We start from the raw sequence: 12,817 nt of genomic DNA on the forward strand, positions 1-12,817 counted from the left end.
CAAACACAGCCAGGAGAGTGCCATGGGCCGGTGCCAGCTTCATTATTCCTACCACCACCATTACTAACACCGCAAAGACTATAAACTGTTCACCTTATGACTATTTAACACACACACACACACACACACACACACAGAGAGAGAGAGAGAGAGAGAGAGAGAGAGAGAGAGAGAGAGAGAGCACATCATAATATAAAACGCACCATACAAGAGAGAGAGAGAGAGAGAGAGAGAGAGAGGTGTCATTGATATAGAGAGAAGAGAGAAAAAAAAAAGTGAGCGAGATAAGGAAGGAGAAAGGAAAGGAAATCAGAGAGAGATAGCGAGAGAGAGAGAGGGGAGACTAGAGGGAGAGAGGGGAGAGGAGGGAGAGGAGTGGGAGAGCGAGGTTAATCTTTCCCGGCAAAACACAACACATACTCTCCCCGCTCTCCCACCACTCTCCCACACACCTGGACAGCGTGACCCAGCGTGATAGAAGACAAAAGCACATGAAAAGAGTAGAGTGAGAGGTGGGAGAGAGGGAGAGGAAGGGAGTGGAGGTGCGCTGATGATTGAACAGGTGAGAGAGAGAAAGAGAGAGAGAGAGAGAGATACAAGTTACCTATCAAAAGCTAATTAAACGTGCGAATTTTTTAGGTATATTCTCACCTTAATTGACTTACCTGCCTTACCTGTGTGTGATCTGGGGTTAATTAATTATCTACCTGTGTACTAAGTCACTAACCAGCCATCAAGACTATGCTAGTGGTGTACTATCATTGTATTTAACCCCTTCAGTACTGGGACACATTTTTAACCTTGAGATTTGTGTACCATTAGACCATTGACATTAGGAAGGGTCTATGGAGGGCAGAAGATTAATGGCCACAGTCTTCACTATTTTAATCCCCCACATGAGTTTCTGAAGCTGTATAGAATCATCAAATAGTCACCAGAATAAACATGAAGAGGCGTCCTGGTACTGAAGAGGTTAATGGTAAAACTGTCCAAAGAAATACAGATGTTGGAAGTAAAGGAGAAAAAGATTAACCCTTTCAATACACGGACATATTTTTACCTTGAGATTTGTGTACCATTAGACCATTTTATTGACATCAGGAAGGGTGTATGGAGGGCAGAAGATTAATGGCCACAGTCTTCACTATTTTAATCCCCCATGAGTTTCTGAAGCTGTATAGACTCATAAAACAGTAAACAGAGTGAATATGGAAACACATCATGGTACTGAAGGGGTTAAAGGGTTAAAGTTAGGTACAGAAGGGAATTTTGTGCATGTCTCTAAATTTAGTGTTTTGTTTGTGGGTGGAATGGCATTTTTTTGTTTAGTTATTTATTAAGGATATGTCTCGGCACTGTCCTAATATAGACGTCCCTCCAGCTCGCCTTGTTTCCTGGGTGCCCCTCTGCAGTTCTTTCATTCAACTGACAGGATGTGAGAATGAAAATATGATAACCAAAACTAACCTAAACCAAACGTTAACTTAGCCCAACCCAGCTAGCATAACCGAACCACATTATTGATCAGAAGGGACTGAGGAAGACGTATCAGCAGTGTGTCGCCTCAAATAGGTTAGGTTAAAGTTGAGGGTTGGGTTAGGTTAGGTTAATCTCTTCAGTACCATGACACATTTCCATATTCATTCTGTTTACTATTTGATGATTTGATACAGCTTCAGAAACTTATGTGGGGATTAAAATAGTGAAGACTGTGGCATTAATCTTTTAACTTCCATTGACCCTTCCTAATGTCAGTTAAATTGTATACCTAAAACTCAAAGTAAAAATGCATTCCAATAATAAAAGGTAAAGGTTAAGGTTAGGTTAGGTTAGTTTTGGTTATATTTTCATTCACACGTCCCATCTGCCGAGTGAAAAAACTGTGAAGAGGAAACCGGGAAACGAGGTGAGCTGGAGGGACATCTACATTAGGACAGTGCCTGTGTCTGTTATAATTAATCACTGTGATAATAATTGAAGTATGTGTTTCAGTTTTCTTAATATGTGGTAAGATTGAACAGTTAGTGGGATTTACAAAGCTAATCTAACATCATGTACACACATTTGCTCTCTCTCTCTCTCTCTCTCTCTCTCTCTCTCTCTCTCTCTCTCTCTCTCTCTCTCTCTCTCTCTCTGTACATAAAAAGTGGGTACTGTTGAAAGGACATTGACAATTTTTATCCAAGAATTTAGTTAGGTTAGGTTTGGTTAAATCTAAAATATGATAAGATAGAATAACAAATAGTTGGAATGATAATAATATACCAAATGAAATGAGACCGCAAGGAAATAGAAATAATAAAGATAAGATAAAATACCAAATAAACAAAAATAGTTGAATAAGATCCCGAATAACTAAGAAACGATAAAATAAAATAGAATAACAAATAACTGACTTCATTTCCAACTGTCTCAGAGCTGCAATGGGACTGGGATGTAAGTGGGTTTTTTTTTTTTTTTTATATATCCTAAAAAATAAGATAGAATGTCAAATAATTAAATAGATTATGGAAAAATGCCAAATAACTGAAAAATAAAATACAGCTTATACACAATTACTTTTTACGACATCCCAGCAAGTCCTGGTTGTGTGACGCGAATCATGAAGTATTTGTATGTGTCATATTGAAAGGTATTTTTATGTATTTATTTCTTTATATATTATCTTTTATTTACATATTTTCCTGCATTGTTAATCCTTTCAGTACTGAGATGCATTTTTACCTTGATTAGACAATTTTATTTGCATTAGGAAGGGTCTATGGAGGTCAGAAGATTAATGGCCAGAGTCATCACTATTTTAATCCCTACATATGTTTCTGAAGCTGTATGAAATCACCAAATAGTAACCAGAATGAATATGAAAGCATGTCCTGGTATTGAGATTAACCCCTTCCATATCATGATGCATATCCATATTCATTCTGGTTACTGTTTGGTGAGTCTATACAGCTTCTGAAATTCATGTGGGGGATTAAAATAGTGAAGACTATGGCCATTAACTTTCTGCTCTCCATATACCCTACCTAATGTCAATAAAATGGTCTAATGGTATGCAAATCTCAAGGTAAAAATGTGTCTCAGCACTGGAAGGGTTGAAATAGTGAAGATTGTGGCCATTAATCTTCTGCCCTCCATAGACCCTTCCTAATGTCAATAAAATGGTCTAATGGTATGCAAATCTCAAGGTAAAATGTGTCCCAGTACTGAAGTTTTTTTTTTTTTTTTTTTTTTTTTATACCATGAGGCCTTTTCACGGGAATTTATGGGCTAAAGGGGGTACTTTGAATAATGTATTGTGTGATTGAAGTGAGTTTAATTTTTTTTTATTTATTTCTTCCTTTATTATTTATTTATTTTTCCAGTAGTGTTGATTATTGTATTGTGTGAGTGGTGTGCTGTGTGTGACTATTGTGTTCCCTGCAGTGGTGATGGCATTTGAGGTGAAGCTTGTGATAGCCGGGGTGCTGGCCAGCTTCCTCACTCTGGGCGGGTATGAACACCTCTTTAATATGGAGCCCAACAGGTGTGAGATGACCTACATGTTCCAGAAGCCGCACTTCATTGTGAGTTGACGTGTTGTGTTGTGTTACTTGTGTTACTTGCTTGGAAATATCAAATACAGATTCATTGTTCTAAGTGGACTTTTTTACTCTTTCTCTTGTCCTTGGCCAGTTTTCCTCTCTTACATTAAAAAAACAGTCTTTTCTCAGTTCGTGATCTTTAGTATTTGTGTTTAGAAAGAAATACAAACTCACTACAGTCTTTTATTCTTCAACTGTCACCATCTGTGTTTAGAAAGAGATAGAAAATCATTACAGTTGCTTCTACTTTTGTCATTTGTGTTTAGAAAGATATACAAACTCACTACAGTCTTTGTTTAGTTCTGAACCTTTAGCATTTAAAATATATATATAACTCAGTCTCTATTGTGTTTTAAGAAATACAGAATACAAAATACAAGGTCTTCTTTTATAATGTCATCTTGCTGTCTTGTACTGTTTTCATTCCAACTGCTCTTATGCTCTAAATTGCATGCCTACCCTCCCCCCCCACCCTCACTGCACAACGCTTTCTTCATCCTCTCACCAATATTCTGTCCACCTCTCTAACACAAGAATTAACCACCACTCTCAATCATTCATCCTTTTCTCTGGCACACTTGAACTCCCTGCCTGCTTCTGCACTTCCACCTTCCTGCGACCTGAACTCATTGAAGAGGCAGATTTCAACACATGTATTCCTTTCTTTTGGCTAACTCTCTAATGCTAGGGTTAACCAGTACTCTCAATCATTCATCCCTTTCTCTGCCATACTCTGGAACTCCTTGCCTGCTTCTGTGTTTCCATCTTCCTGTGACCTGAACTCATTGAAGAGGGAGATTTCAACACATTTATCCCATTCTTTTGGCTAACTCTCAGATCTACATGTGGACTAACACCTCAGTGGCCATTTTTCTTTCATTTGGCTGGTTTTCCCCTTACATAAAAAAAAAAAGTTGAATATAGTAGAAAGAATATGTATGTCGTAATGGCTATTTTTCTTTAATTTGACCAGTTTTTCCCTTACATAAAAAAATAGAAGAAAGTAGAAAGAAAGTGTGTGTCATAGGAAGCAATAATTCCCACCCTGCCTTCCCTCACAGCCCATCCAGCTGCCGACAGAGGTAGCCAAGCAGTTCCCTCTGTACGGCCTCTATGTGTACGGGGAGGGCGACTTGGTGAAGGAGCTGGAGGGCAAGAAGTATGCTGGTGTGCCCGTCCTCTTTGTACCAGGCAATGGAGGCTCACACAAGCAGGGTAAGGAAGGAGACTAGGAAAGAGGGAAGGGTATAAGGAGGCTCACACAAACAAGGCAAGGTAAGTAAGGAAAGAAGGGAGTGTGTATTGAGACTCACATTAACAAGGTAAGGAAGGAGAGGAGGAAGGCAAGGAAGGAGGAAAGTGTATATGAAGGTTCACACAAACATGGTAAGAAAGGAGGTTAGTAAGGCAGGAAGCAGGGTAAGGAAGGAAGGAAAGAAAGAATTAGTGTATATAAAAACTCACTCAAGCATCTCAATGGACCTTTTTGCTTGATCAGTTTTGTTGCCCATGTCCAGATTTCACCTCTTACATTTAAAAAAGAAACTAGCCACTTTGATACTCACCAATGGCCATGAATCAAGAAAACAAAATGGTAGTAAGACAAAATAGATAAAATAACAAGGAAGAAGTGTCACTGCAACTCATTCCAATATTTTACTAACAGCAAAAAAGAAAAAAAAAGCTGGTTTAATACTCACCAAAAAACAAAAAGCACTCAAAATAACAAGAAAAAAATATCACCGTAAGTCATTATAAATCAACACTTCACCAGCTGACCCACACTTCACCAGCTGACCAACACCTCACCATCTGCCCCCTGTATTTCACCACCTGACCCCTGTAACACAACCTAACCTCAATCTCACCTCACCTCACCTCACCTCACCTAACCTAACTTAACCACCTCCTCCTCCTCCTCCTCCTCCTCCTCCACCAGTGCGATCCTTGGCGTCCGTGGCTTACCGGAAGTCACTGGAGGATGGCATCACCTTCCACTTCAATTTCTTCACGGTGGATCTGAATGAGGAGCTGGCGGCGCTGTATGGGGCGGTGCTGCAGCGACAGACGGAGTTCGTGTCCCTGTCGGTGAAGCACATCCTGGGATTGTACGCAGGACAGAAGGGCCGGCCAGAAAGTGTCATTCTTGTAGGACACTCTATGGTGAGGCTTGCTGGGTGTGTCATGTGTCTTGTTTATCTTGTGTGTGTGTGTGTGTGTGTGTGTGTGTGTAATTTATCTTGTTATGTGGTTTTTATTTTTGTTTTTTATTTTTTTGTTTATGTAGTGTAATTGCAAGGACAGTATTAAAGAGAGAGAGAGAGAGAGAGAGAGAGAAAAAGGGACAGACGAAAGAGAGAGAGAGACACACACACACACACACACTAAGAAAGACACCCCAATACCAAGCTAACTTAACCTAACCTAACCTTATTTGGGCAGGGTGGCATGGTGGCGCGGGCGGTGTACACGACGAAGCAGGTGACGGCGGCCATGGCTCCACTCATCATCACCCAGGCCACACCACACACCCGCCCCGTCCTGGTCCTAGACCCGCATATACGGACCTTTTATGATAAGGTCAGTGTCGTGTGTATGTGTATGTATTTTATTTGTTTTTATTTTTTGTTTGTTTGTGAGTTTTTATTTATTTACTTATTTATTATTTATTTATTTATTTATTTATTTATTTTATTTTATCTATTTTTTATTTATTTATTTATATTTTATTTTGTTTATTTATTTTATTTTTTTATTTATTTATTTTTTTTTTGTGTGTGTGTGTGTTTGGTTGTGGTTGTGGTTAGAAATGGTACATGATAGTCATTGGTTTATTCATGTATATTGTGTTACCTTTCTCATTTGTTTCTCCAGGTGAAAGATTTCTCCAGCCTCTGTCCAGTTTTTCTTTAGTATTCCTATCAGTGTATTCCCTCAGTTGGACATCACAAAGTCCTGCAAGTCTTCTGGCACTGTTCAATCAATGCTTCACTGCCAAACAACTCAACGTGTCTTCCACCCTCTGAGCTCACAGGAAGGAGTAGTCAACTCTGTGACGCGGTTCACAATGTGGCAGCAACTAATAGTGGCTCGCGTGTATGCTGCCATTAGAAATAATGGTTTATATCGCTGGCCGCTGTGGCCCGCCACAGTTGTGAGGTTGAGAAAATGGATCCGCCTGCCACTAATCACCACTATTTTGTGGTCACCACAAAAAAAGTGGCATGTGTCTATGCATTCATAGAGATGTGTGTGTTCTATTTTGACCATTTTTTTCTTGGCAGCCACTGACCACAAAAAAGTGGCTCATGTGAACCAAGCCTAACTCTTGAGTAATGCATTCCTCTCTTCCTCAGGTGAACACTTTCTGGATGATGGAGCGCAACTTTGAGCTGAAGGAGGTGGTGCTGCTGACGGTGGGGGGCGGGAGGAACGACATCCAGGTGCCCACCTCCCACACCAACACCCCCCTCGCTGACCTGGCTACCACCACCGCCAATGTGAGCCACTGATGCTGCTGCTGGCCAGCACCGGCACTGTTCTCTTAAATGTTAGCTTAGGTTGTGGTCAGAACAGCAGAGAGAGAGAGAGAGAGAGAGAGAACACCATAGAACACATCATGATGCTATAAAACATCATAACACTCCAGATTTCAGAGAGAGAGAGAGGTAGGTGTGGTTCATGTCTGTTGGCAGGTGACACAATCCAACAGTGAGGTTTGTGTTCATAAAGCTCTTTCACTCTTCCTCATTATCTGAGCAGTGTGTGTGGTGTGGCTGGCCATTGTGGGCATCATAAAGCTAGTAAGGTCACTGTATGTGTTTTACTGTAAGGTCAGGTGAGGTAGAAGTGTTTTAAGTTAAGTTATTGATGGCAGTGTGTGGACAAAAACCTTAAAACTAACTCAAAACCCACCAATTACCCACACAACACCCTTAACATGCTTCATACACCTAAGCTCACCCAACACACTAATGAATCACTTGGAGACTGGCATCTAAGTGGGCCTTTTTGTTTAGTCATTTTTGTTGCCCTTGGCCAGGATCCCCCTCTGAAACACACACCAAAAAAATTAATGAAATAAATGAATAGAAAATAATAATGATAACAAATGAATAGATAGGTAAATGAAATAAAATAAGATAAATAAATAGATGAATAGAATGAATTGAATAAAATAAAAGTGCAAATAATAATAATAATAATAATAATAATAATAATAATAGCAAACACATCCTGAGCACCAATATTGTCACCATGTGTGGACAGATCCCTTCGTGCTGGCTGACGGCAGACCATCAGGCTGTGGTGTGGTGCTGGCAGCTGGTGATGGCCACCATGCGTGCCCTCTTTGACTGTGTGGACGCCAACACCCTGCAGCTCACCACCAACAGGACGCACATCATTGACGTGTTCGACTACCACCTCGCCAGGGTGTGTGTGTGCTGCCTCTCAACTAACACTGCTTAGAGCTTTGCCAATACTCTGCCACTCCACACAGCTCAACACTACTTAAAGCTGTGTCAAATACTGCTCTCTGCAACACTACTTACACCTTTGCTAATACCCTCTGCCACTCCACACAGCTCAAATACTGCTCCTTGCAACACCACTTAAGCTGTGTCAAATAATCTTCACTGCAACACTACTTAGACCTTTGTCACTACTTCTGCTTCTCCACACAGCTCAAATACTGCTCATTACAACACTACTGAAAGCTGTGTCAATACTCCCTGCTACACCACAGCTTAGCACTTTTATCACCTTTTTCTGATGCTTTACAGACTTCAACATTAAAGCTCCTTATAGATTCTACTACTTAAATGCCAAATAGTAAACGTCACACTTCCCTCACTTCACAGAAAATTAATTATAACTTTGTCTCTACTTCCTCCTACATCACATAGCATAGTACTTTCTTCACCTCTCATGTAAAACTGTACAAATTTCCTTCAGTAAAATCACAGTTTCTGCTAGTTAAAACACCAAATAGAAAATGTAAATCTTCACTCACCCAACAGAAAATTAATTATGTCTTTGTCTCTACTTCCTGCTACATCACAGGAAGCTTATTACATTCTTCACCTGTCTTGCAATGCTCTATAGGTTTCAGCATTAACATCACAGTTTCTGCTAGTTAAAATGCCAAATAGAAAATGTAAGACTTCCCTCACCTCACAGAAAATCAATTATATCTTTGTCTCTGCTTTCTACTACATCACATAGATTAGTGCTTTCTTCAGCTCTTTCTTCTAAGGCTTTATAGATTTTAGCATTAAAATCATTGTGCTAGTCAAAACACCAAATTAACTTAAAACTTCCCTCACTACAGAAATTAACCACAGAGTATTGTGTTTTTTGCTAGTTAAAACACAAAATTCACTTAAAACTTCCCTCAATATAGAAAAATAACAGGTTAGTATTATAGTTTGCCAGATAAAACACATATACACTTAACACACCGTGGCACAATGGAACCATGCGTGCTTTGGGGTCCGAGGGGTACAGGCTCAAATCCTGTCCACGGTTCCAAGTGTAGGTTGGGCTTCCTCACTCGGGGCAATGGTTTCCTAGCGGGTGGTCTTTGAGATAGGAGGTACCCCAAAAAGTATCCCCTTTAGCCCATAAATTCGTGTGAAAAGCCCACATGGTATAAAAAAAAATCCCTCACCACAGAATCAGAGGGAAATATTTACATTTTTGCTTATTAAAATACAAAATAAACTTGACACTTCCCTCACCACAGAAAGTAAGGGAAGTATTATAGTTTGTGCTAGTTAAAACAAATTTAGCTCGTCTCTTTACTACAGAATTGGAGGGGAATACTATAGTTTTGGTTAATTAAAAGAGAAATAAACGTAACATTTCTCTTAATATAGAAATTCAAAAGGAAATTTTATAGTTTTTGCTATTAAAACTGCAGAATTAACTCTTATAGTTTCTGCACAGAAAATAAAGGAAGTGCTATAGTTTGTGCTAGTTAAAACACCAAACTTAACTCTTCCCTCACCACAGAATTGCAACAAAATATTAAAATTTCTACTAGATAAAGCAAAATTAACGTCACACGCTTCCCTCACTACAGAAAATGAGTGGAGTAGATATAATAGTTTCTGGTAGTTAGAACATAGAAATAAACATAACACTCCCCTCACCAGAGAAAATAAGGGCAGTATTAAAACCAATAAATTAACACTCACTGCAGAAAATAACAGGGAAGTTTTGTAGTTTTTGATAGTTAAAACTCCAGAATTCACTCTTCCCTCACTACACAATCAGAGGGAAGTATTATAAGTACTGTATCTGTTAATTAAAACACAAAATAGACTTGACACTTTCCTTTCTACAGAAAATAAAGAAGTAGTATTGTAGTTTGTGCTAGTTAAAACACCAAACTTAATTCATGCCTCTCTACAGGATCAGAGAGATATAGTTTCTGCTAGTTAAAACACAGAAATAATCGTAACACTTCCTTTACCAGGAAAAATAAGGGAAGTGTTGTAGTTTACCAGCTTAAACTGAAATACATGCAGCTCTTTCCCTCTCATTACAGAATCACAAGGAAATATTATTGTTTCTGCTAATTAAAACATAGAAATTAGCACCTCCTTCATTACAGAAAATAACAGGTCAGTATTAGAGCTTCCAGTGTTCACTATCTAGCCAGGACATGGATGGAGAAGTAAAGTAGAGATGTTTGTACACTGCTATTTATGAAAGATATACAATAGGTAGAGGTGACGGGACGAGCGGTCATGTAGGTGAGTGTGGGATATACAATAGGTAGTGGTGACGGGACTAGCGGTCGTATAGGCAAGAGTGTGTGTCCTGGAGTCTCGATGCCGACTGACTCACGTGGTGACTGGATAGTAGAAGTATCAGTAGTGTAGTGGTGTTCACTACAAGATTCTACTAGTTAAAACTCCAAATTTAACACTTCTGTCACCACAGACTCAGAGAAGTATTATAGTTTCTGCCAGTTAAAACACTTCCCTTACTATAGTAAATAAAAGAGAAATATTACAGTTTGCTGGTTAGAACATCAAATACACATCACACTTCCCCTCTCACTACAGAATCACAAGGAAATATTATAGTTTCTGCTAATTAAAACGTAAATTAATGAACACTTTCCTCACCACAGAAAATAAAGGGACTATTATAACTTCTACTAGTTAAAACACCAAACATAACTCTTCCCTCACCAAAGAATCAGAAAAAATTATTACACTTTGCTTGCTGAAACTAAAATAAACTTACCACTTTGCTCACCACAGAATCACAAGAAAGTATTGTTTTCTGCTAATCAAAACACAAAATAAACTTAAATAAAACACATAAATACATCTAACACTCCTTTTACTACAAAAAATAAGACATATTATAGTTTTCGCTAATTAACACAAAATAAACACAAATGAAGCACAGAAATACACGTAACACACCCCTCACTACAAAAAGTAAGCCAAACATTATAGTTTTTGCTGATTAAAACACAAAAATAAACCAAATGAAACACAAATACGTGCAACACACCCTCACTGCAAAAATTCAAGGAAATATAGTTAAAACACAAAATAAACCAAATTAAACAGGAATAAACATAACATTCCTCTCATTACAAAGAAAAAATAAGGCAAATATCATAGTTAAAACACAAAATTAACCAATTAAACGTAACACTTCCATTGCAGAAAATAACAGGGAAGCGGTACAAGACATCCCGGTACCCACACACAATCCCACTGGACAAGGAGGGAGTGTGGATAGAGGCAGCAAAGAGACAGTTCACCCACACTGCCACAACCACACCTCGGAGGACCTACCTGGCCATCCCGCTGCGCCCTGGCCACCCTCAGCATCACCTGGCCACCATCATTGCCAATAACCTGGATGGCAAGAACTGGGTGGCTGCTTGTACTGCTTCCACTACTGCTGCTGCTGCTTCCACTGCCACTGCTCAGAAGGGGAGGCAGATGTGGTGAGGCTGTGGTGGTGTGTGTGTGTGTGTGTGTGTGTGTGTGTGTGTGTTGTCTTTCTCTATCTGTCTCTCTGTCTTTGTCTCCTTTTCTTACTCTTTTTTCTTTCTCTCTGTGTCTATGTTTCTCTCTCTCTGTCTCTATTTCTCTTTTTCTCTGTGTTTCTGTCTGTATCTCTGTCTCTGTGTTTGTGTCTCTGTCTCTGTGTCTATCTCTGTGTCTCTATGTGTGTTTGTCTCCCCTGACTGTTTTTATCCAGTAGAACAAGGAAACGTGTCTCACAGTAGCTACAGATTAAGAAAAGGAGGCCACCGTGGTACAGTGGAACCATGCGTGCTTTGGGGTCCGAGGGGTCTCCAAGCACACGGGTTCGAATCCTGTCCACGGTCCGAGTGTAGGTTGGGCTTCCTCACTCGGGGCAATGGTTTCCTAGCGGGTGGGCTTTGAGATAGAAGGTACCACAAATAGTATCTCCTTTAGCCCAGAAATTGCCATGAAAAGTCCACATGGTATAAATAAATAAAAAAAAAAAATGTGTTGAATAGTAGTGAGTTAAGCTTCCACCACATCATTCCAAGCTTTGTGGCAGTGTTAGTGAGAGGTGACAATCTTTTTTTGAGCCAGGAGAAGTTTTTGTCTGTTTCTTTAGCCAGTAGAGCAAGGAAAGATGTCTAATAGTAGCTAGAAATTCAGAAAATATGCGTCTGAGTTAAGCTTCCACAACACCATTCCAAGCTTTGTGGCAGTGTTAGTGAGAGGTAACAATCTTTTTTTTTTTAGCTAGGAGAAATATTTGTCTGTTTCTTTAGCTAGTAGAGCAAGGAAAGATGTCTAATAGTAGCTAGCGATTAAGAAAATATGCATCAAATAGTGAGTTACTATAGTCTGTGTACTCTAAAATGGCTCCTGGATATTGTAGTTTATTGATAACATAATTGATTTGATGTGAATAATACTTGTTTTCTGTTGATCAATGCACTTATGACAAGGACAGCTCACGGTTTGCCTCAAGATCTGACAACCACGCACTCCCTGGACACCATTCACACTGAGACCCAGGAGACACTTTAGAGTAGACACACTATAGTTAAGATCGTATTATAAGCTTGGATGAAAATTGTGGCAAAGTTAACATAAAGTGACTGTTTTTAGCCAGTAGAGCAAGGAAAAGTGTCTCAGAGTAGCTTGAGAGGAAATATACATCAATTAGTGAAGTAATTAAGGTTATATTGTAAGCTTCAATAGTGCTGTGTC

General features: G+C 39.3%; 1 protein-coding gene across 1 annotated transcript in view; it reads left to right on the forward strand.

Moving 5' to 3' along the window:
* The first annotated feature begins 378 nt into the window (after window positions 1–378).
* Window positions 379–12,817, forward strand: part of LOC123510085 (GPI inositol-deacylase-like) — a 28,385-nt gene continuing 15,946 nt past the window's right edge. The window contains 8 exon segments of the mRNA XM_045264882.1: window positions 379–562; window positions 3,427–3,566; window positions 4,646–4,799; window positions 5,524–5,747; window positions 6,027–6,164; window positions 6,941–7,084; window positions 7,854–8,018; window positions 11,279–11,565. Of these exon segments, the coding sequence (XP_045120817.1) occupies window positions 3,432–3,566; window positions 4,646–4,799; window positions 5,524–5,747; window positions 6,027–6,164; window positions 6,941–7,084; window positions 7,854–8,018; window positions 11,279–11,565 (1,247 nt within the window). The 5' untranslated portion in view covers window positions 379–562; window positions 3,427–3,431.

Source organism: Portunus trituberculatus, chromosome 3 (assembly GCF_017591435.1).
Source record: "Portunus trituberculatus isolate SZX2019 chromosome 3, ASM1759143v1, whole genome shotgun sequence".
NCBI classification, from domain to species: domain Eukaryota; kingdom Metazoa; phylum Arthropoda; class Malacostraca; order Decapoda; family Portunidae; genus Portunus; species Portunus trituberculatus.